The 25,347-nt window shown below is 43.2% G+C and overlaps 2 protein-coding genes across 4 annotated transcripts in view; both read right to left on the bottom strand.

The window, feature by feature from the left end:
• The window catches only part of LOC134288988 (uncharacterized), a 277,839-nt gene that overhangs the window by 127,181 nt on the left and 125,311 nt on the right, over positions 1-25,347 (bottom strand). The gene's annotated exons all lie outside the window — the stretch shown is intronic.
• The window catches only part of LOC134288996 (uncharacterized), a 251,220-nt gene that overhangs the window by 182,307 nt on the left and 43,566 nt on the right, over positions 1-25,347 (bottom strand). For all 3 annotated transcript variants that reach the window (XM_062854981.1, XM_062854982.1, XM_062854980.1), the window contains exon 2: positions 18,762-19,027. In XM_062854981.1, the coding sequence (XP_062710965.1) occupies positions 18,762-18,968 (207 nt within the window). In that variant the 5' untranslated portion in view covers positions 18,969-19,027. The remainder of the gene's footprint in view (positions 1-18,761; positions 19,028-25,347) is intronic.

The following is a 25,347-nucleotide window of genomic DNA, read 5'->3' as shown; positions in this document are numbered from 1 at the left end:
TTTCCCGGTGCATAGACCTAAATATTCCCACACACTCCGAAATTCAAATTTAAATCAACTGAAAAAAATGCATTTCACCCCACACTCCCATTCGAACAGCTGCCCGGGGATTTTAAATTCAATTTTCATCGTAGGGTCTACCTACCTCAAGCGCGGAATATTGGAAGCAATGAAAATCGCACCATACCATACTGACCTAGTTTTTATGAGCCATCATCGACCGGTGGTGACCGGGTGCGATCGTGTTCACACAAGTTGAGTCCAGCCGGTATGGCGCAAATTTTTACTACGCTTGCTGGGCCGACGACAACGATGGGTAATGAACCCGAAAGAATGTTATGAAACCGCGATATCCTATTGATTGCGCTGGAATGTTGCGAAATCTAGGCGCATATGGTTTCAGGTAGCCTAGATTGTTTTTGTTTTGTAATCTAGGCGCTGTATTTGCAGATACAATGTAAAAACAAGGCGGTTGCTTTGTTTTGAAGAATTGGGGGCCCAATTCCGAAGACGATGATGAGGATGATGATGATCGACGACGTTAACGATGATGATGGTAATGATAATGATGACGAGTAGGATAGGCAGAGTTAAAGACACTGTATGCTAAAGACACGAAATCTGATGATTGTTGCTATTGATGATGATTGTCGCGTCATGACGATGATGATGTCGAGCAATGCTTTTAAAGCGCGTTTGACAGGTCTCCTGCTCGATTGGAATGACATTGACAGCAAATTTGGAATTCCAATTGGAACATTTCGTGTCTTTGAATATAGTGTCTTTAGGCAGAGTTCTAGGTTTTGGACTTTGAGTATTTACTTTTGGTAGGGTTTTGGATACGCCCAAGTTGGTTCGGGCATTGTTATGAAGTATCGTGACTATTTCGGCAAGACGATAGTGATGGCAGGAGTTTTAGACACGCCCAAGCTGGTTCGGGCATTGCTAGGAAATTTAGGCTATAAATACTGAGGCTTTGGCTTCGGCCGAAAAGTTCCGTTTCAACGTTAGAGTAGGCAGCATATCGGATAAGTCTTGAGCTCCCATGTGGGACACCTCTAGATACTGTCCAAATAAAGGCTGTAGTCGGGACGAAAGGCAGGACACAGGAGATACTAATTAAGTGAAAAGTGTAATGAAATTCGATAAAAAAAAATGTTAGGAAAGACTAAACAATGTCGCCCTTTTTGTAGATGGGGCACACGATACCTTCCATCCATTCCTCCGGTAATACTTTCTCCTCCCAAATCTTGGCAATGACCCAGTGTAGTGCTCTCACCAGTACTTCTCCACCGTATTTTAGAAGCTCGCTTGGTAGTTGATCTGCTCCAGCGGTTTGTTGTTTTTCAACCGGCCAACCTCCTCCTCAATCTCCTGGAGGTCAGGGGCCGGAAGTCTTTCGTCCTGTGCACATACTCCTAGATCTGTTACCACGCCACCTTCGGTACTTGCAACGTCGCCATTGAGGTGCTCATCGTAATGCTGCCGCCACCTGTCGACCACCTCACGCTCGCTCGTGAGAATATTCCCGTAATTATCTCGGCACATGTCGGCTTGTGGCACGAAGCCTCTGCGCGAGCGGTTCAGCTTCTCGTAGAACTCTCGTGTGTCCTTAGTGCGGTACAGCTCTTCCATCGCTTCGCGATCTCGTTCTTCCTGCTGGCGCTTCTTCATCCGGAAGACTGAGTTCTGCCTGTTCCGCGCCTGTTTGTAACGTGCCTCATTCGCTCTCGTACGGTGTTGCAGCATTCTCGCCCATGCTGCATTCTTCTCGTTTTTCAACTGCTCACATTCGCCGTCGTACCAGTCGTTTCTGTGATTCGGAGTCGCGAAGCCTAGTGCGGTAGCCGATGTACTACCTATGGCGGATCGGATGTCCCTCCAGCCATCTTCAAGTGTAGCTGCGCCGAGCTTCTCTTCCGTTGGTAGGGCCACTGCTAACTGCTGCGCGTAGTCTTGAGCCACTTCTACGTTACGCAGCTGCTCGATGTTGTGCCGCGGCGTTCGACTTCGACGCGTGGTGATAACTGTCGAAAGTTTTGAGCGCATGCATACAGCGACTAAGTAGTGATCCGAATCTATATTCGCACTGCGGTATGTGCGGACATTGGTTATATCCGAGAAGAATTTACCGTCGATTAGAACGTGGTCGATTTGATTTTCTGTTTGTTGGTCGGGTGATCTCCAGGTGGCTTTGTGGATATCTCTGCGGGGAAAGAAGTTGCTTCGGACTACCATACCACGGGAGGCTGCAAAGTTTACGCATCGCTGGCCGTTATCATTCGATACGGCGTGCAGGCTGTTTCGCCCGATTGCCGGTCTGTACATTTCCTCCCTTCCTACCTGCGCGTTCATGTCGCCGACAACGATTTTCACGTCACGCGGCAAGCAACCATCGTATGTTTGCTCTAACTGCGCGTAGAACGCTTCTTTCTCGTCATCAGGTCTCCCTTTGTGTGGGCAGTGGACGTTAATGATGCTGTAGTTGAAGAAACGGCCCTTAACTCTCAATATTGACATCCTTGCGTTGATCGGCTGCCACCCGATAACACGTAGTCGCATCTTGCCCAACACTATAAATCCTGTTCCCAGTTCATTGGTGGTGCCACAGCTTTGGTAGAAGGTAGCCGCTCGATGCCCGCTTTTCCACACTTTCTGTCCAGTCCAACAAAGTTCCTGCAACGCCACGATGTCGAAGTTGCGGGGATGTAGTTCGTCGTAGATTATCCTGTCACATCCTGCGAAACCTAGTGACTTGCAATTCCATGTTCCAAGTTTCCAATCGTAGTCCTTATTTCGTCGCGTGGGTCTTTGCCGATTGTATCGAGTCGTATTTTCTCCTATGTTATTCGCAAAGGGGATTTTTACGGGTGGCTTATTGGGCCTACGCCAACACTCCTGTCTCGCCGGAGGGCCATCGTGCCAGTTCTGTTTAACGTCCCAACCAACACCAGGACGACCACGCTGAAGGGACTATCACCTTGGATCTAGCTGGGCGTGGTGCAGCGTTTCTTACTCAGCCGCTGGATGCCAGAACAGACGCTGTTTGAGCCGCACCTCCTTGGTGAACAAACGCTCGAATCGTACCTCCTCAATCTAGCTGAAGTCAGAAGGACAACAGTGCCCAGGCTGCACTACCAGCTAAGCACACAACTCTTAGCTGGCGGTCTTTGTCATCGTTTGACCCGTGGAAGCATGAGGTAGGAACTTGTGAGGAACAGAGCTATGTTGGACGCTCTCCTTATCGACTCACCGTTTTGCAGCCCAAGTACTTCGGATCATACTAACTTTCTCCGAGGAACGGTGCCATTTTAGCACTCCAGTTTTTCGCGCACGACTCGGATAGTCCCCGACGGTGGATCTACCCTACGCCGACAAAGACTTCCCCGGCAGTGGAACATCTTCCGAAACCGTTTCTTCCCGGACAGGTGCCGAGGCCTCTCCTACGATTCCGGTTGGAAACTGGCTTCCGGTTCACAGACGCCCCGACGACCAAGTTCCGGTGCTTCTCCGCAATATACTCGGGCTAGCCCCCGGCGGGGGACCTAGCCTACTCCGACGGAGAAAAACTCCGGCGGTGGAAGTTCTCCCGACACCGATGTTTCTATCCCGACCAGTCAGGTGCCGAAGTCGGTCCGACGTTTCCGGTTGGTGGTGGACTTCCGGTTCACCGGCGCTCCGACGACCAAAAACCGGTACTACGCTACGGACGACTCAGTCATGTCCCCGGCGATGGTTCATGCCTACCCGGATCGCGTTCCGGCGCTCTCTGGTCTTCGCGCCACTTCCTATGCAGCGCGGACAGCATCCTCGTTACTGCTCTGTCGACAGCGTTCCACGTAGCTTCGTCGCGACATATTTCTTCGACAATGTTGTCGACTGTCAGGCCGCGCATATCCCTGCGCATCTCCGAGAACCTAGGGCATTCTAAGACAACGTGCGCCGGCGTTTCCTTTACGTTCACACACTCCGGACACAGAGGGGAAGACGCGTGACCGAATCGAAACAGGTACTTCCGGAAACAGCCGTACCCGGACAGAAACTGCGTCAGGTGGAAGTTCACCTCCCCATGCTTCCTGTTAACCCACGCCGACACATTTGGGATCAGTCGGTGGGTCCACCTTCCGTTCGCTGCAATGTCCCACTCTTGTTGCCACTTCACCAGCGAGTCCATTCTAGCAGCTGCTCTCGCATTCCTTACGTTACTCCGCCGATAGCACTCGACGTCTTCCTCTAGGACGATGCAGATGGGCATCATCCCAGCGATCACGCATACAGCCTCCGACGAGATTGTTCTGTAGGCACTCGCGACTCTCATAGCCATGAGCCGGAACACACTGCCCAGCCTTCCACGGTTTCTCTTCGTTTTTAGCGCCAGAGCCCAGGCTGGCACTCCATACCTAAGTATTGAGGTTGCAACACTGACTACTAGCACTTCTGTCTTGTGATGGGCTATCTGCAGCTTCACTCCATTCATCCACCTTTCGACTGTGTCGATTGCCTCCGTTACCAGCACTTCGACTTCATCGATTGATTCGCCAGACACCGCTAAGACAACGTCGTCTGTGAACGCCACGATAATGACACCTGCCGGAAGCTTCAGTGTTAACACACCGTTGTACATTGCGTTCCAGAGCGTTGGACCAAGTATTGATCCCTGTGGAACACCTGCTGTCACTCTAGACGACCTCTGCCCTACGTTGGTTTCGTACACAAGGACTCTATTCTGGAAGTAGTTCCTTAGAATCCTACACAGATAGTCGGGGACCCGCATATTATGCAGGGCTACGGCGATAGTTTCCCAACTGGCGCTGTTAAACGCGTTTTTAACATCTATCGTTACCACGGCGCAGTAGCGATCTCCTCTTCGCTTTTGTAAGGATGCCCTTTCCCTGTGTGTGTGTGTGTGTGTGTGTGTGTGTGTGTGTGTGTGTGTGTGTTTTTTTCTTCTAAAGCCTAGTACTCAGATGGCAAGAAATGAGGTCAAGGAAAAAACTGTATTTTTACCAAAGTAATTTTGACAGTCGATCTTGAGAGAGAAAAAAGAAAAAAATCGACGAAACTCTTTGTTTACCAATCTGACTGACTTGGAATGGAACCGGGACAATCGGCAAGAACAAGCGAACTTCCCTCCCAGGAGCAATTTACTGATCTGGACCACAGCAAACAGGAAGATTGACCAGCAATTCGAAGCGCTCCAGCTCTATTTGACCGGTGATATTTTGAGCGGGCCAACTGGCTGTTTGCTACAACCGGACACGATTTGTTTTTGAAAATATCGCGCTGCTGGAAAAATGTGATTTCGAAAAGGAATTGCTTCGGGTATTCGGAAAATCCAACGGAGCTTCCTCCAGGGATTCCTCAGGAGTTCCTCCAGGAATTCCGTCCAGGATTCCTCCAGAAATTCCTTCGGTGATTCCTCCAGCAATATGGGCAGATATAACTCCAGGAATTCCTCCGGGGATTCATCCTTAAAATCCTTCTACAATTCCTCCAGGGGTTCTTCCGGGAATTCCTCCAAGGATTCCTTCAGAAAATTAGCTGGCGACTCTTCAGAAATTCCTCCAGGAATTCCTTCGGTGATTCATCTGGGAATTCCTTAGAAGATTCCTCCAGGAATTTCATCGGTGATTCATCCGGGGATTCCTCCAGGAATTCCCCGAGGATTCATCCATGAAATCCTTCTAAGATTCCTCCTGGGATTCTTCCGGGGATTCTTTCAGGAATTTCTCCAAGAATTCCTCCAGGAATTCCTTCGGAGATTCATCCGTGAATTCCTTCGGAGATTCATCCGTGAATTCCTTCGGAGATTCATCCGTAAATTTCTTCGGAGATTCCTCAGGAATTGCATCGGAGATTCCTCCGGGGTTTCTTCCAGAGAATCATCCATGGAAACCTTCTAGGATTCCTCCAGGACTTCTTCCGGGGATTCCTTCAGAAATTCCTCCGGGGATGCCTTCAGAAATTCTTCCAGGGATCCCATCGGAGATTCCTCCGAAAATTGCATCGGAGATTCTTCCGGGAAGTCCTCCAGTGATTCCTCCGGGGATTCCTCCAGGAAATCCTCCAGGAATTCCTCCGGGGATTCCTCCGGGGATTCCTCCGGGGATTCCTCCAGGAATTCCTCCGGGGATTCCTCCCGGAATTCCTCCGGGGATTCCTCCCGGAATTCCTCCGGGGATTCCTCCCGGAATTCCTCCGGGGATTCCTCCAGGAATTCCTCCGGGGATTCCTCCAGGAATTCCTCTGGGGATTCCTCCAGGAATTCCTCCGGGGATTCCTCCAGGAATTCCTCCGGGGATTCCTCCAGGAATTCCTCCGGGGATTCCTCCAGGAATTCCTCCGGGGATTCCTCCAGGAATTCCTCCGGGGATTCCTCCAGGAATTCCTCCGGGGATTCCTCCAGGAATTCCTCCGGAGATTCCTCCAGGAATTCCTCCGGGGATTCCTCCAGGAATTCCTCCGGGGATTCCTCCAGGAATTCCTCCGGGGATTCCTCCAGGAATTCCTCCGGGGATTCCTCTGGGAATTCCTCTATGAATTCCTCTGGGGATTCCTCCAGCAATTCCTCTGGGGATTCCTCCAGGAATTCCTCTGGGGATACCTCCAGGAATTCTTCCAGGAATTCCTCCAGGAATTCTTCCAGGAATTCCTCAAGGAATTCTTCCAGGAATTCCTCAAGGAATTCTTCCAGGAATTCCTCCAGGGATTCTTCCAGGAAATTCTCCAAGGATTCCTCCAGGAATTGCTCCAGGGATTCCTTCAGGAATTCCTCCAGGAATTCCTCCAGGGATTCCTCCAGGAATTTCTCCAGGGATTCCTCCGGGGATTCCTCCAGAAAATCCTCCAGGAATTCCTCCGGGGATTCCTCCAGGAATTCCTCTGGGGATTCCTCTGGGGATTCCTCTATGAATTCCTCTGGGGATTCCTCCAGCAATTCCTCCAGGAATTCCGCTGGGGATTCCTCCAGAAATTCTTCCAGGAATTCCTCCAGGAATTCTTCCAGGAATTCCTCAAGGAATTCTTCCAGAAATTCCTCCAGGAATTCTTCCAAGAACTCCTCCAGGAATTCTTCCAGGAATTCCTCCAGAGATTCTTCCAGGAATTCCTCCAGAGATTCTTCCAGGAATTTCTCCAGGGATTCCTCCAGGAATTCCTCCAGGGATTTCTCCAGGAATTCCTCCAGGAATTCCTCCAGGAATTCCTCCAGGGATTCCTCCAGGAATTCCTCCAGGGATTCCTCCAGGAATTCCTCCAGGGATTCCTCCAGGAATTCCTCAAGGGATTCCTCCAGGAATTCCTCCAGGGATTCCTCCAGGAATTTCTCCAGGGATTCCTCCAGGAATTTCTCCAGGGATTCCTCCAGGAATTTCTCCAGGGATTCCTCCAGGAATTCCTCCAGGGATTCCTCCAAGGATTCCTTAGATAGTTCCTCCATGAATTCCTTCAGTAATTTCACCACGATTTCTTCCGGTAATTTCTCCAGGAATTCCTTCGAAAATTCCTCCAGGGATCCCTCCATAAATTCCTGCAGGGTTTCTCTCAAGAATTTTTTCGGGGATTCCTCCAGGAATTCATCAAGTAAATTCTCCATGAATTCATTCGGGAATTTCACCAGGAATTCTTTCGGGAATTTCTCCAGAGATTCCTCCAGGAGTTCCTCCAGAAATTTCTCCAGGAATTCCTCCAGGGATTTCCCCCAGAATTCCTCCCGGAATTCCTCCAGAGATTCTTCCAAGAATTCCTCCAAGTTCCTTTAGAGATTTCTCTAGGAATTCTTCTAGGGATTTCTCCAAGAATTCCTCTAGGGATTTCTGCAGGAATTCTTCTAGAGATTTCTCCAGGAATTCCTCTACGGATTTCTCCAGGAATTCCTCTAGAGATTTCTCCAGGAATTTCTTTTGGGATTTCTCCAGGAATTCCTATAGGGATTTCTTCAGGAATTCCTCTAGAGATTTTTCCAGGAATTCCTTAAGAAATCCCTCATGGAATTCCTCGAGGAAGTCTTCCAGAAATTCCTTCCGGAATTTTTCCAGGGAATCCTCCCTTCATTCTTCCAGGGATTCGGCAAGGAATTCCTCTAGTGATTCTTCAAGAGATTCCTCCAGGTCTTATGGTTCTTATGGAATATCCCTCATGGGATTCTTTCAGGAAGTCCTCAAGGGATTCCTCCCGGAATTCCTCCCTCAATTCCTCCAGGGATTCCTCCGGGGATTCTTAAGGGAATACCTCCAAGGATTTTTCCAGGATTATTCCTCCAGAGATTCCTCAAAGAATCCTTAATGGGATTCTCTCGAGAAGTTCTCCAGGGAATTCTCCAGAAATTCCTCAAGACAATCGTCTATAAATTCCTTCAGGAATTTGTCCTGGTATTTCTCTTGGGATTCCTCAGGGCTGGATCTAAGGAAGGGGGCGGGCCCCACATCCGGGCCTCCACATCCGCTCTGGCCCCGGACCCCCACAATCCTTAATCCGGGCCTGAATTCTACCACGACTTCTGCCTGATATTCCTCTATGATTTCTACGTGGGATTTTTCCAGTATGTCATCCTGGCATTCCAAAGTATTTGTAAAATTCTCCGATAGAAATCCTTGAAGAAATTTCTGAAGAAATCCCGAAAGGAGTAACTAAAGAAATCCAGAAAGAAATTTCTTTAAAAACTCCAGAAGCAATTTCTGGAGAAATCCCAGAAGCGATTTCTGGAGAAATCCCAAAAGGAATTCCTAAAAACATCCTGGAAGAGATTTCTGGAAGAATCCCCGAAGGAATTTCTGGAACAATCCCCGCAGGAATTCCTAGAGGATTCGCAGAAGGAATTTCTGGAGGATTCCCAGAAGAAATTACTTGAGATACTTCCGATGGAATTCCCTGAACAACGGAAGAATCATTTGAGGCGTCTCCAAAGAAACTCGTTGAGAAATCCCGAAAGGAATTCCTGGAGGAATACCCGAAGGAATTCCTGGAGGAATTTCTGAAGGAATTGGATTTTGAGAAATTCTTTGAGAAATCCCTAAAGGAATTCCTTCGGGGATTCTTCCAGGAATTCCAGGAATCCAGGAGGAATTCCTGGAAGAATTCCTGGATGAATTCCTGGAGGAATTCCTGGATGAATTCCTGAAGGAATTCCTGGAGGAATCCCTGGAGGAATTCCTGGAAGAATTCCTGGAAGAATTCCTGGAAGAATTCCTAGAGGAATTCCTGGAAGAATTCCTGGAGGAATTCCTGGAGGAATTCCTGGAGGAATTCCTGGAGGAATTCCTAGAAGAATTCCTGGAGGAATTCCTAGAAGAATTCCTGGAGGAATTCCTGGAAGAATTCCTGGAGGAATTCCTGGAAGAATTCCTGGAGGAATTCCTGGAAGAATTCCTGGAGGAATTCCTGGAAGAATTCCTGAAGGAATTCCTGGAAGAATTCCTGGAGGAATTCCTGGAAGAATTCCTGGGGGAATTCCTGGAAGAATTCCTGGAAGAATTCCTGGAGGAATTCCTGGAAGAATTCCTGGAGAAATTCCTAGAACAATTCCTGGAGGAATTCCTGGAAGAATTCCTGGAGGACTTCCTGGAAGAATTCCTGAAAGAATTCCTGGAGGAATTCCTGAAAGAATTCCTGGAGGAATTGCTGGAAGAATTCCTGGAGGAATTCCTGGAAGAATTCCTGGAGGAATTGCTGGAAGAATTCTTGGAGGAATTCCTGGAAGAATTCCTGGAGGAATTCCTGGAAGAATTCCTGGAGGAATTCCTGGAAGAATTCCTGGAGGAATTCCTGAAAGTATTTCTGGAGGAATTCCTGGAATAATTCTTGGAGGAATTCCAGGAAGAATTCCTGGAGGAATTCCTGGAAGAATTCCTGGAGAAATTCCTGGAAGAATTCCTAGAGGAATTCCTGGAAGAATTCCTGGAGGAATTCCTGGAAGAATTCCTGGAGGAATTCCTGGAATAATTCCTGGAGAAATTCCTAGAAGAATTCCTGGAGGAATTCTTGGAGGAATTCCTGGTGGAATTCCCGGAAGAATTCCTGGAGGAACTCCTGGAAGAATTCCTGGAGGAACTCCTGGGAGAATTCCTGGAAGCATTCCTCGAGGAATTCCTGGAGCAATTTCTGGAGGAAATACTGGATGAATTCCTGGAGGAATTGCTGGAAGAATTCCTGGAGGAGTTCCTGAACAAATTCCCGGAAGAATCCCTGAAGGAACCCCCGAAGGAATTCCTGGAGGAATCTCCGAAGGAATTCCTGGAGGAATCCCCGAAGGAATTCCTGGAGGAATCTCCGAAGGAATTCCTGGAGGAATCCCCGAAGGAATTCCTGGAGGAATCCCCGAAGGAATTCCTGGAGGAATCCCCGAAGGAATTCCTGGAGGAATCCCCGAAGGAATTCCTGGAGGAATCCCCGAAGGAATTCCTGGAGGAATCCCCGGAGGAATTCCTGGAGGAATCCCCGAAGGAATTCCTGGAGGAATCCCCGAAGGAATTCCTGGAGGAATCCCCGAAGGAATTCCTGGAGGAATCCCCGAAGGAATTCCTGGAGGAATCCCCGAAGGAATTCCTGGAGGAATCCCCGAAGGAATTCCTGGAGGAATCCCCGAAGGAATTCCTGGAGGAATCCCCGAAGGAATTCCTGGAGGAATCCCCGAAGGAATTCCTGGAGGAATCCCCGAAGGAATTCCTGGAGGAATCCCCGAAGGAATTCCTGGAGGAATCCCCGAAGGAATTCCTGGAGGAATCCCCGAAGGAATTCCTGGAGGAATCCCCGAAGGAATTCCTGGAGGAATCCCCGAAGGAATTCCTGGAGGAATCCCCGAAGGAATTGCTGGAGGAATTCCCGAAGGAATCCTCGAAGGAATTCCTGGAGGAATCCCTGGAGGAATTCTTGGAGGAGTCACGAAGGAATTTCTGGAGGAATCCCCGAAGGAATTCCTGGAGGAATCTGCGAAGCAATTCCTGGATGAATCTCCGAAGGAATTCCTGGAGGAATCTCCGAAGGAATTCCTGGAGGAATCTCCGAAGGAATTCCTGGAGGAATCTCCAAAGGAATTCCTGGAGGAATCCCCGAAGGAATTCCTGGAGGAATCCCCGAAGGAATTCCTGGAGGAATCCCCGAAGGAATTCCTGGAGGAATCCCCGAAGGAATTCCTGGAGGAATCCCCGAAGGAATTCCTGGAGGAATCCCCGAAGGAATTCCTGGAGGAATCCCCGAAGGAACTCCTGGAGGAATCCCCGAAGGAATTCCTGGAGGAATCCCCGAAGGAATTCCTGGAGGAATCCCCGAAGGAATTCCTGGAGGAATCCCCGAAGGAATTCCTGGAGGAATCCCCGAAGGAATTTCTGGAGGAATCCCCGAAGGAATTCCTGGAGGAATCCCCGAAGGAATTCCTGGAGGAATCCCCGAAGGAATTCCTGGAGGAATCCCCGAAGGAATTCCTGGAGGAATCCCCGAAGGAATTCCTGGAGGAATCCCCGAAGGAATTCCTGGAGGAATCCCCGAAGGAATTCCTGGAGGAATCCCCGAAGGAATTCCTGGAGGAATCCCCGAAGGAATTCCTGGAGGAATCCCCGAAGGAATTCCTGGAGGAATCCCCGAAGGAATTGCTGGAGGAATTCCCGAAGGAATCCTCGAAGGAATTCCTGGAGGAATCCCTGGAGGAATTCTTGGAGGAGTCACGAAGGAATTTCTGGAGGAATCCCCGAAGGAATTCCTGGAGGAATCTGCGAAGCAATTCCTGGATGAATCTCCGAAGGAATTCCTGGAGGAATCTCCGAAGGAATTCCTGGAGGAATCTCCGAAGGAATTCCTGGAGGAATCTCCAAAGGAATTCCTGGAGGAATCTCCGAAGGAATTCCTGGAGAAACCCACATGGGCACTTCTACAGGAATCTACGAAAGGAATTCCTGGAGATATCCCTGAAGGAATTTCAGTAGGAATCCCCGAGGAATTCCCCGGAGGAATTATTAGAAGAATGCCCGGAGGAATCTCAGGAGAAATTATTGGAAGAATGCCTGGAGGAATTCCTGGAAGAATCTCTGGAGGAATCCCTGGTGGAATCCTCTCAAGAATTCGTGGTGAAATCGAATTTCAGGAGGAATTCCCTGAGGTTTTTTTTGGGGAATCACAGATACAAATCTTGGAAAAATCACAAACTCAGATACTGGTTTTGAAATCCTTGAAGAAGAATTAGGACGAAATCTCAGAAAGAGCTTTTAGGCGAATTCCAAAACTGCTGGAAATATTTGAAGGAATTGCTAAGAATTCACAACAGCTTCCAAAAAAAAACCGGGAAGAATCCCAGAAACTCCGGAGGAACTCTTGGAGGTTTGCCAGAAAGAGTTCCCGGAGGAATTCCCGTACTAATCACTAATCAACACCACTTCATTTTGAAAATAGTTGCTCCCCACACTCAATTTGTATGATTTGTAACAAGTTCCGGCGTCTCATCCAGTGGTCCATTCTAGCAACAGCTAACCGCAGTGTTCCGGTGATGGTTCCATAGAAATGAAGCCATTAGAATCCGGCAGGAACATCATCTAAATTCACACCAGCCCCAGCAGCCTCTCTATGTTGTTTACATCTCGCACCTCGCACAAAATCCGAACAGCGCGAGAAACGTCAATTTTCCTTGCGGAATAATTGGTCAGGGTATTTTTCCCAAAAGAAAAATTGACAGCTGGCTTGATCGACACAATCATCACCACCCTTGTCACCATCATCGTTGATCATCAAGTTCATCGATTTTTCCGTTTCAGCTGAGTACCGCTCAAGAAATTTCGACAGAAAATCGTTTCTTGACCGTTTCTTGGCCTATCTTTTTACACAGTACTTACGAGGTGAGTATCACCCCTGATGTACAAGGTGCTCCACTGTGTGTCGTTCGGGCTTGTGATGTGAAGCCGTAAAAAAAACAAAATATTAAAAAATCCTCAAATTAAAATTGCATTTTGACCGCCGGTTACTCTTGTACCAGAGTGCTTTATGATCACTTTGCCTAATGTATATTAGGTCTAACGAAAGCTGGCTGTAAAACACCGGGCCATAAAATATTTATTATTGACAAATTGTACGGGAATCTTCACGTGTTTTTTGCATTTTTCGGGTAAGTGTCGCATTCGGGTAAATGTCGTATTCGGCTAAATGTCGTATTCAAGTTAATGTCGCATTCGGGTAAATGTCACATTCGGGTAAATGTCGCATTCGGGTATTTGTCGCATTCGGGTAAATGACGTTCGGGTAAATGTCATTCGGGTAAACGTGTTTTGGGTAATTGATTTTCGGGTAAATGTTAAAGAACCACGGGGAACCACGGTGGAGGAATTCGTCTACCTCGGATCCTTACTGACGGCTGACAACAACGTGAGCCGTGAAATTCGGAGGCGCATCATCAGCGGAAGTCGGGCCTAAAGACACTATATTCAAAGACACGAAATGTTCCAATTGGAATTCCAAATTTGCTGTCAATGTCATTCCAATCGAGCAGGAGACCTGTCAAACGCGCTTTAAAAGCATTGCTCGACATCATCATCGTCATGACGCGACAATCATCATCAATAGCAACAATCATCAGATTTCGTGTCTTTAGCATACAGTGTCTTTAGTCGGGCCTACTACGGGCTCCAGAAGAAACTGCGGTCGAAAAAGATTCACCCACGCACCAAATGCACCATGTACAAAACGCTAATAAAACCGGTGGTCCTCTACGGGCACGAGACATGGACCATGCTCGAGGAGGACCTGCAAGCACTCGGAGTTTTTGAGCGACGCGTGCTAAGGATAATCTTCGGCGGTGTGCAGGAGAACGTTGTGTGGCGGAGAAGGATGAACCACGAGCTTTCTGCTTTTTACGGCAAATCCAGCATCCAGAAGGTGGCCAAAGCCGGAAGGATACGGTGGGCAGGACATGTTGCAAGAATGCCGGACAACAACCATGCAAAGCTGGTGTTTGCAACTGATCCGGTTGGCAGGCGTGGAGCGCAGAGAGCACGATGGGCGGACCAGGTGGGACGGGACCTGACGAGCATTGGGCGCGACCGAGGATGGAGAGCGGTAGCCACAAACTGAGTATTGTGGCGTACTATTGTTGATTATGTCTTGTCTTAAATGTGATGTTGAACAAAAAAATGTATGTATGTATGTATGTATTTGAAGCTAATATTGAACTAGCGACCATGATTTTGTGGTATATTCGAGAAAGTGCGCCGAATTACGGACGGTTACGGTACTATATGGCGTTGAAGAAAACGACCTTAAAATTCAAATTGATGAAACAAAAAATGACCTTAAAATACCTCGCTGAATTTTTCACCATGTTTTCTTAATAGTGTCCGCTGAATTCCGAATTCGACTCCAGCTGCTTTTATTTGCTAATTTGTTAGTAATCGAGCTTTTTCCAAGTTATGTGTTTATAGTCAAAATCGAAGATATTTTTGATCAAGTGTTCTTTTCTGATCCATTAAGGTGACTCCCTGCATCACTCCTATTTCAGCTCTTCTTTTTCGATTCTTATTTCTAACAATCATCGAGCGCAACAGTAGTGGTGTTGCCTTTTTACATTTGTTCCATAAACAAACAAACAAAAATAGCACCTCTTTGTCTCGCTTCCGGCAATGTAAACATTTCAGGATTATGAATTATTTAAAAGCAATTCAAGCAGGAGACTACTCTATTTTGCTAAATAACAATGAAACATATCTCAATGTCTCGAAAAACATTGAATTTTATGTGTAATAAGCTAAAAATGATCAAATACTCTTAGATGCTCTTCCGCTGTTGCAAGCAGCAGCAGTGTTGGCGGACAGTACGGAGGAGATTTCACAAATAAAAATTATTTGCTTTTATTACTATCATATGTGCTTCAAAGTACAACAATAATCATTCGAAGAATAGTTTTCGATTTTACGACGTATAATCGATAAATTTGAGTTGACCATTTTAATGATTTTGACTGATTTTATTGATGAATTGGCCCGCAAGATCGACATCACTGCGTTCAATGATCGATGATTGTGCGCCAGAAGTGCCATTTACACTTATCAATAAATTGATTCAACCAAGAGGTTCAATTCTTCCTTCAACTTCATCAAGAAACACAAATTGATAGAAATATTGCTAAATGTATTGTTTGCATTTTTATTGCGAAGAAGATGGATGATAATGTTGAATCTTGATATAAATACTGACCAACCAGCAAAAGCGAGGATTGAGGTTGGTGTTTATATCTTCAATAATTTCCCCTCCGAAAGATTGATCCAACCACCGCTATCATCCAGTTTGACCAAACCATCAAGATCATCCAAGTCCGTCAAACTTTCCCCTTGAGTTGTTTTATTCGATCAATCCAGCAGGGTAAAAGAGTCAGCAGATTGAGCGAAGACCATTCCATCAGTGAGGAAGAGATAGCAATTCACCAACATTCAGCGCGTGGTTCACGGCGTTCATGGTGGCCAGCTCAATTGAATTTTATGGAATGCTTTGAAAGCAAATTTTTAGAAATAAAGTGTCACGTTTTTGCATTGTAAATAAAATAAAGACTTGATCATTAGAAAAGTGCAAATTCCGATATTTCACTTGCTTATTCAATTCCATTAATGATTATGAAAAAAAAATGTTTTGATAATTTTGGTTATTTACCACGCCATATTCGATTTTTTGTAAGCATTCATAAACTCTTATTTATTGAACCCAATCTCTCGGATAAGTATGATGAATTGGTAAATAGTGGATTTACTAATTCATCATGCTCCTCCTCTTCTTGGCGTAACGTCCTCACTGGGACAAAGCCTGCTTCTCAGCTTAGTGTTCTATGAGCACTTCCACAGTTATTAACTGAGAGCTTCCTCTGCCAATGACCATTTTGCATGTGTATATCGTGTGGCAGGCACGAAGATACTCTATGCCCAAGGAAGTCAAGGAAATTTCCTTTACGAAAAGATCCTGGACCGACCGGGAATCGAACCCGTCACCCTCAGCATGGTCATGCTGAATACCCGTGCGTTTACCGCCTCGGCTATATGGGCCTATCATCATGCTATTTTTCCTAATGTCTTGAGAAGGTTAATGTTTTTTTAATTTCTAACACAAGTTATGAACTTCTACCGGTGAACCAAAATATTTCATACAAAATGCAGCTTAAACAATAAGTATTAACAGTTAGGTTCGAACTTCAACATGTAAATTTGGAAATCACTCTAAGGGGCTTTTCCCTTTTACAAAATTTAAAGTTAAAAATGAATAAATAAATAAATAATAGTTAGGTTCGAACAAGTTTTGATTTTTGCTAATGTCATAGCAGTAGAGGTTTGGAAAACAAAGGCTGATAAGAATAAGAGGTTATTGCCATATTGATTTGTTTGTTTCGGCTATAATTGAAAATGTTTGCTTTATCCGTTATTAACAGGTTTATCTATAGCTAGATTGATTACTGAACGATGATTAAATTATATGCCATAAGAGTTTTTTGTCGTCCAAATAGCTTGAAACTTAGTTGTAAACAGTTTGATTGACAAAGATGTGATGCCAACTTTCAGTTTAACAGACTTTAGATAACACCCCATGACGAAGAGAACAAAGCTGTCGAAAATATACTGAGTTTTGTAGCATTTTATACAAAAGGCACTTAGAAAATCGCATATGCGTTAGTGGAAATTAAAGATGTGATATAAAACATGATGAACCGATGTTAAATATTAAACATTATTCCAAAATAATCTAATGAAAATTTACGATGCGCAACATGTGCTTGAAAATGTTTATTTGGCAGCGCTTTCTTGTTTCCTTTACTCCACCATTCCATCAATTATTTCTTTCTCAAGGATTATTGATGAAATCACGAGGATCAAACCAAGTATTAATCCAATATCTTTCACGAGAGATAGATCAAGCCGAGGCTCGAGCAGAGAGAAAATCTCCCGGCAGTATGAGAGAAGTTAATGCATAAAGAGAAAAAAAAAACAAGTGTCCGTGCATGCTTATCATACGTGCACAGCTAGCAAAGCAAAGCCTTTTATTGAATCAATGCGTCGTCGGTGGGTGTGCGGTTGATTTTCAGTCCTACCGATCCCAATGCCAATAATGCGGAAGATAATGTATACAATGCATTACTGTCACATTTTTATTTATGTTTTTAATGAATTTTCTATTCACATTAATTCTTCTTCTAAGCTTTACCATTTTTACATAATCAAACATTTTACATATTTTTTTATTACGAAAAGTTTTTGGACAGCCCATGGGATGGGACTCGAAACACCTTCAGTGCCGTCTTGCTGAATTATCTTTATATTTCGACATTACACAAAATTACTACAGAAGGGTGTTTATTTGTCAGAAGGGGGTATTTCTAATTTATAGGCAACGCAGCTAAGCATGTTACCACCATAATGTGCAAATTATTAATTAACTGGTGTTAGAGACCGCCAGTGCACCAGTAATTTTTAGCAAAGTTCGGTGGGACACCAACCGAGTTATAAGATTACACAAAAATGTTGTGAACTGTTTATTATCACTAATGCATTATAATCGTTGGGTTCATTACATTTACCTCTGCATAAATTACTTTACATAAACTTTGCATAAATTTACTACATTACTTCTGCATAAATTGTTTTTTTTTTTTGTTCGATGATTTATTACATCTGAATTCAGTTTTTTTGTGTAATATATTTAGCTATTGAAATTTATTTAAATTTAAAAAAAATACGGCAACACGGCAGAATGCTCTGGCAATGATGATGCTCTCGTTCACGCGCATCTGCATTGAAAGAATGATAGGTTGATCTGGAGGGGAAATATTGAACCAATCAATTGATCCATGGAATAATTTGACCCATGGTTTGAACAATCTTCGAGAGGATTGATGTAACAATTTTGAAGGTGGGGAAATATTGTAGAGAAAATTGAAGAAAAATGCGCTATGGAGGGGATATATTGCTGTGTGGTTGATCAAACGGAAGATAGGGGAAAAGTTGAATGATTGATGTCAATCTATTTTTGAACAATATTATACATTCAATGCATCCATAAAACGGCCAACTATTAATCAATATATGCACCGTGTGACTGGCGCTAGACGGCACCGTCGCGTCGCGCTGCTGCCGCCGTCGTTGTACTGTGGTGGGTGGTAAACATTGCCATCGAACTCTTGGTGCGGTTGAGACAAATTTATATAATTTTCAAGTTTGAGTGAAAATATTTCTTTGTGGCATAGGTAGTTCGAAAGAGAATTTTAATTAGAATAGTGTGTTCTATATTTCTTTGCCAAATATATTGCGTGAAGTGGAGAATTTTAGAGAAAAGGTAATCGTCGATTTTCTTACGTAAGTGTATTAGTGCAATACTGTGTAAAGTTGAAATTGGATGATGATTCTGAAGAAGCCATTTTGTGATGACACAAGAAAAGGCCTTAAAATAAATTGGCGTGTAAGACACTTAAGCGATTGTGAATTATACATAGGACTTTTAAGCAAATTGTAGGTTTTATCAAGTTCGTCAACTTCTCCGAAAACACTATTGAGAGAAAACTAACTAACCTACAGTTATGATTTTTGTCCTGCAGTTCCATACATTCGCAGCACTGTGCGACGCATGTAGTTAATGTTGTTGTGTTAATGTGCCCTAGAAACAGAACTAGCTGAATAATAGTTTCGTAAGCTAAAATTTGTTTAAGAGTGGTATTTTTCATTTTTATGTAGCAAAAATGTTTGTTGGGTGATTCTTTTAAGTTGTGGTCTTGAAAATTTGTTTGTGGCTTTTTTTTTATAGATTTATCTGCAACTCACCGATCTTGGTCCAGTAATACGAGCACTTTGGGATCGAGTAGCTTGCCTTCGTCGTCTATTTCCAGGAGTTCCATTGTCAGATATACCACTATCGGTTGGAGGACAGATAATAGTTTCCAGGCTTGCACATGCTGGCGCAGATATTGATGAGCTACGCTTTTTGTACGGCGGACGCTTACTCGGTGGGATGTCATCGGACATTTTCATATGTTAAAGTAAAAATGTTATTGCCAACGTCTTAAATAGTTTAATATTCATTCGAATATCTGAAAATAGGGAAATAAGAAAGTAAATTATTATAATGGATTTTTAGCATAAACGCGTGTCCCGAATAAAATCAATGTTCAAAGAGCCATGATATTTGTATTTGAAGTATTTTCGTACATTCCAATTGTTTAAAATAATGGGCTTATTTTTGAAAAAGGTAATATTAAAGCTATGTTCACTTAGAATCCGGAATCATGTCACATTTTCTAGTGGCGCTCTCAATGAACATAATCATCATTCTTTTGCAGCACTCTGATCATACACTAATCCTCTTTAAATGGTGAAAATTTCATCGATTTTCTTGCAACGAGTGAAAAGTTATTTTAGATTGAAGACAAGAGGAGGAAAAAAATCTTGCACAAACACGTTGAAAATTTAGCGTGGTCAGGTACGACAGTCGCGAAAAATGTTAATATCGTCAAAACCATTATGTGTTATGTGCACAGATGTACTATTGTTGATTATGTCTTGTCTTAATGATGTTGAACAAATAAATGTATGTATGTATGCACAGATGTTGTTAACCTTCATCCAGCCAACGTACATTTTCCACCTTCGGAAAAGCACAAAAATGGTCAAAACTTTGTTGTTTTTCGATGGATTTTGATGAAATTTTCACAACTTCCCGAAAAACTCTTCTAGTTTTTGATGCCGGGGGCATGGGTGCCTGGTCCACATGGTTCCGGAGTTATTCCGGATTGTCTTGGGGTACCAAAATTGGCCACATACTTTGCGCAAAGTATATCTCAAGATCCCGATGAGATAGAAGTATAGTGTCTTCGGCGAATTTGTTCAGCAGGTTAAGAACTAACTGGCGACGGCAACTTTGGTTCGTGATTCGGCCGCTAGGTGGCGCCAGTGTCAAAAATGTTCAAATCCTCATATCTCAGAAACCTGATAAGATAGAATGATGCTGTCTTCGGCAAAATTCTTCAGCAAGCTCAGAACTATCTGATAGTAAAGTCTTTGGTTTGGGATTTATCCGCTAGGTGGCGCCTTGTGTCTGAAAAATTCAAACACGTATATCTCGATACCTTAATGAGGCACAAGCATGCCGTTTCCAGCAAAGTTGATCAGCAGGCTAAGAACTATCTGGCAATGGCGTCTTTGGTTCGTAAATCGTCCGCTAGGTGGCACCAGGGTAAAAAATGTTCAAACTTCTATATCTCAGAATCCTGATAAGATAGGATGATGCCGTCTTCAACAAAGTTCTAAACAAAAACTGTCTGATAATTGGGTCTTTGATTTGTGATTTATTCGTTAGGTGGCACCGTGTGTATAATATTTAAACACGTGTGTCTCGTTACTGTTATATGCTAAAAACATGGCGTATTCTGTAAAATTATTCGGCAGGTTGAGAACTATCCGAGAATGGTGACGCTAGGGGACACTAGCAATCAAAACATTCAAACAATTTTATCTCAAACTGCAACTTTTTTTCTCTTACAAAAAAGTTCAACATGCAATAACTTTTCATAGAGTGTATCAAAAAATCTCAAATTTTGACTGTTTGTCAACCCATTATATGTGCATCATTGGTACAAATTTGGGCTCAATTGATTAATCTTTCGCAAAGTTAGAACCGTTCGGGTAAAACACTATTTTTTAGACAACTAATTTTTGAGCTGTCATATCTCGGAAACCAGTGAACCGAATTGAATGAAATTTTGAATGTACACTTACAATATACAAATGCTTCACAAACTATTAAAACATAGATACTTTTTAAACGTTGAAAAAAGTTATCATGGATAGATACTTTTTGGATTTTTTTTTCGAAAAAATGTAATTTTTTACGTCAATGTCAATAAATTTTAGTGTTGATGTCCAAAGATTTTCCACTTCTGTTCTCAAGTTAACTTGAATCAGATATATTGGAGCCAATTTAGCTTAAAGAAAGAACCCATTTAGTAATTTTTGTGTGGTACTGTAAATTTGAATAATTTTCCTCTATATGGGTAAAAATTTCATCCCGGTATAACTCAATTCGCCGCGAAAAAATATTACATTTTATAACTTTGTATTAAAAATCAATATATTGTTGATAAACGTTAAAAAAATCATTCAATTCGGTTCACTGGTTTCCGAGATATGACAGCTCAAAAATGAGTTGTCTAAAAAATAGTGTTTTACCCAAACGGTTCTAACTTCGTGAAAAACTATTCAATCGAGCCCAATTTTGTACCAAAAACAGGTTGATAAACAGTCAAAATTAGAGATTTTTTGATGCACTCTATGAAAAGTTACAGCATGTTGAATTTTTTTGTGGGAGAAAGAAAGTTGCCTATCCCAAACATTTTGGCCACCCCCTGTATCTGGCGTCCTCGGTTCTGATATTATTAAATGGGTTAAGTCTAATATTAAGAAAACACTTGTACGAACACCCTAATGAACAAGAAATATTCCATTTCCAGCATAGTTGCTCAGCAAGCTAAGAACCATTTGGAAGGATAGTAGACGGTCGAGTACGGTGGTACAAGAGGCAATACTCTAACACCGTCTTTGACCCCCTGCAGACAAGTTTTGTCACCCTACAATATTGCTTATTTTGCTCCGCTTTTTTCTTCCGGGAATATCTCCGGAAATTTCTACAGGAACTCATCCGGGAATTTTTCCAGGAATTTCTCCGGGAATTCCTCCTGGAATTTATCCAAGAATTCCACTGGGAATTCCCCAAGAATTTCCTCCAGCAATTTCTTCTGGAAATCTTTCGAGAATTTCTCTAGGACATCCTTCAGAAGTTCCTCCGGGAAATACTCTAGGAAATCCTCCAGGAATCCCTCCAGGGATTCCTCCGGAAATTTCCCCAGGATTTCCTCTAGGACTCCCATCAGGACTCGGCAATTTCTGCAGGAATTCTCCGAAGAATTTTTCCAGGAATTCCTCCGGATTTTTTTTCCAAGATTTTGTAAGGAAAACTTTTTTTTTCTCAAGAAAATTCTCTGGGAATTTCTCCAGGAATCTCTTCCGGAAGTCTTCCGTGATTTTATTTTCTCACAAATTCCTCTGAGAATTTCTCCCAGAATTCCTCTAGGACTTCCTTTACGAATACCTCCGGGAAATCATCCTGTAATTCTTCCGGCAATTTCTCCAGGAAATCCAGGAATTCTTTTGGGAATTTCTTCTGCAAATCTTCCCGAAAATCCTCCAGGAATTCCTCCGGGGACTCTTCTGAAATACCTCCAGGAATTTTTAAATGAAATCTTCGGGATTTTCTCAGGAAATCCTCTGGGAGTTTCTCAAAGTATTCCACAGAGAATGCCTCTAGGATTTTCCTCTGGAAAACTCTTCAGGGAATCCTCCTTCCTGGTGGATTCCCCGACGGAAATTCCTGGATGAATCTCTGGAGGAATCCCCGGGAGAAATCATGGAGAAATATCCAAAAGAATTCCTGGAAATAATCCCGGAAAAAGTCCTGGAGAAATAACTGAAGCAATCACCTTGGGAATCACCGGAGAAATTGCTGATGGTAGTCATTGAAGAATTCCCGGAGGAATTCCTAGAGGGAGTCGTAAAGAAATTCCTAGTGGAATTACAGGAAAAATTTTGAAAGGATTTCCTGAAGAAATTCCTAGTGGAAATTTCAGAGGATTTCCCGGGAAATTTCAGAGGATTTTCCTGGGGAAATTTCAGAGGATTTTTTTTTGGAAAAAAAAATCCTGAAGAAATTCCCGAAGGAATTTCGGGGGGAATTCCCGCAGGAATTCCTGGAAGAATTTTAGGAGGATTTTCCGGACAATTTCTTGAAGAAATTTCCGAAGTAGGGTAGTGGAGGTATTTTGGACCGGGCAGGTATTTTGGCCCACCTAGGGAGTTTTATGATATTTTTCACATAATCTCTACTAAATCTTGGTAATTTTTTATTGGAACACGAAAAGTATTCAATTATGTGATGACCTTTATTTTGGATGTCAGTTAAATATGCTGTTCAGTATCAAAAATAGAGAAAATATTTTCACTTCCAATGAAACGCACGGAAAAGCACCAAAAACAAAGAAGGTGACAAATTTGTAGTCGGCTTCGAAGAGGTATTAAACTTAACAAATAAATATTTATTTCATGTGAATGTAGTTAGGGCCTTGTAAGAACTCAAAATAAACTGTTCTTAACCTCGGAGGAGCGATAATATTCACTAAAATGGTGGTTTGAGGTATGGCCAAAATATGTTCAACATAATCAGATGTGGACATATTTTGGACGAATCTATGACATTTGGTCGAAAGACATTTAGTCGAATGACGTTTGGTCGAATGACATTTAGTCGAAAGTACATTTGGTCGAACGGACATTTGGTCGAATGGACATTTGGTCGAAAGCCATTTTTTGGAAAAAGAAGCATATGACATTTAGTCGAATGGACGATTCGTCGAATGGATATTTGGTCGAAAGGCACTAACTGATGAAAAGAGATGTGGATTTCGGTATCATAATTTTTTATATGTTATTGAACAAGCAAGCCTCGTTGAATAAATGTACGACTCGTGCTGAAAAAAAATCATCATTTTGCAACTTGTTGCATAAATGACCATTTTGGCTCGCGTTCAGTTCATATGCAACACTGCGTCAAAGAATAGCCTATGTTTAAAGTGTCTTACTGCATCACTAAGTTTTCAAACGATTCATTGACTTTTTGCTTTTCAATGATTGTTTGCCTCGCATTTTTGAAGTGATAAAAAACTGTCAATTCTGCAGCAACGCAGCAGAAAAAGTATCATCGCAATCACTGCGAGTGAGCATATTTGATGATACTTTTTCATACAAATATTCGCTTTGGTGGCAGAGAATTATCACTTTGAAATTTTCAGGCTCATATCCAACATGGCTGCCGATGCTGATGATGCCGTAAAAAGCCTTAAGGACAAACGTCTTGAAATCCCACTTCAACAGTGCATCAGAACTTCAGACGCACAATTCTCAAGAAGCAAGCTTCAAACAACAGTGCATTGTATAATGCTGTTTTCGCTCACTTATAATAAGCTTGAAACAAGAAGATCAGGTGCATTGGTTTTGTTTACGAAGAGATGTGTACGCTCGAAGTCGCGAGTTTTAGATCCTAACCAATCTGTCCTTAAAAGAAGGAAAAATATCCGATGAAAAAGTCTGCAGCAATAACATCCAAATATCAAACGGAAGAACAGCTTGTATTTAAAAGGAGAAATTGCTTCTGAAACATTCAGTAGTTGGTACAGGAAAACGCAATGAAATAAATAAACGTGAAAGAATAGCCTATGTTTCAAAGAAGGAAAAATTCATGATAAAATGACAGCAAACATAGTACAAATACGAATTTTGAAAGAATAGCCTATGTTCAAAAGAAGGAAAAACATAGATGAAAAAATCACAACCATAATGTCCACTCTTCACTCTCAGCACAAATAAGGGAACGTCCATAAATTACGTCACGCAAAAATTGACCATTTTCAACCCCCCCTCCCCCCCTATGTCACACTTTTTGTATGGGACCTCTAAAATTTTTGTATGAGTCGTCACACTTTGCTAAACCCCCCCCCCCCCCTCCCCCTTCAAAGCGTGACGTAATTTATGGACATTCCCTAATACACTTGAAAGAACAGAGTATGTTGAAAAGAAGGAAAAATATTTGATGGAAAAGCCAGTATGTTATACACAAAAACGCAATGAAATTGTGAAACTGGAAAGAAGAGCCGAAACCTACACTGCACTACAATGTTTTCTTTTTTATGTTTGATATAACTAAACACGACCAAATTGCTATACGACTTAGCGTCCATTCGACCAAACGTACTTTCAACCGAATAAGTTCAGTAACATATAAATTATTATACCGAAATCAATAAAATTATTTTCCATTCAAAGCTCTTCATCAGTTAGTGCCTTTCGACCAAATGTCCATTCGACGAATTGTCCATTCGACTAAATGTCATATGCTTCTGCTTCCAAAAAATGGATTTCGACCAAATGTCCATTCGACCAAATGTCCGTTCGACCAAATGTACTTTCGACCAAATTTCATTCGACCAAACGTCATTCGACCAAATGTCATTCGACCAAATGTCCTAAAGCCATTTTGGACCACCTGTCAGATCCATCTATCCAGTTCCTTCTTAAGGGACAAAATATTCATGCCAATGTAATGTACTCTAAAAACATATAAATAGAATAAGTTGGGACCCCCCGTGATCTGGGTTGTTATACGTTTATTTTACAATGAGATTGTTGTGGGTTCGATTTGTTCTAACAACTTTTCGCCAAGTTAAAAATTTCGATTCGATTTGTGTCCTAACAACTTGTCGACAAGTTGAAATTTTGAGGTGTTTAGTCATCCAGTGTAGAAAAGTTG

Source organism: Aedes albopictus, chromosome 2 (genome assembly GCF_035046485.1).
Source record: "Aedes albopictus strain Foshan chromosome 2, AalbF5, whole genome shotgun sequence".
In the NCBI taxonomy this organism is placed as follows: Eukaryota; Metazoa; Arthropoda; class Insecta; order Diptera; family Culicidae; genus Aedes; species Aedes albopictus.
This window is presented reverse-complemented; position numbering and strand designations above follow the sequence as displayed.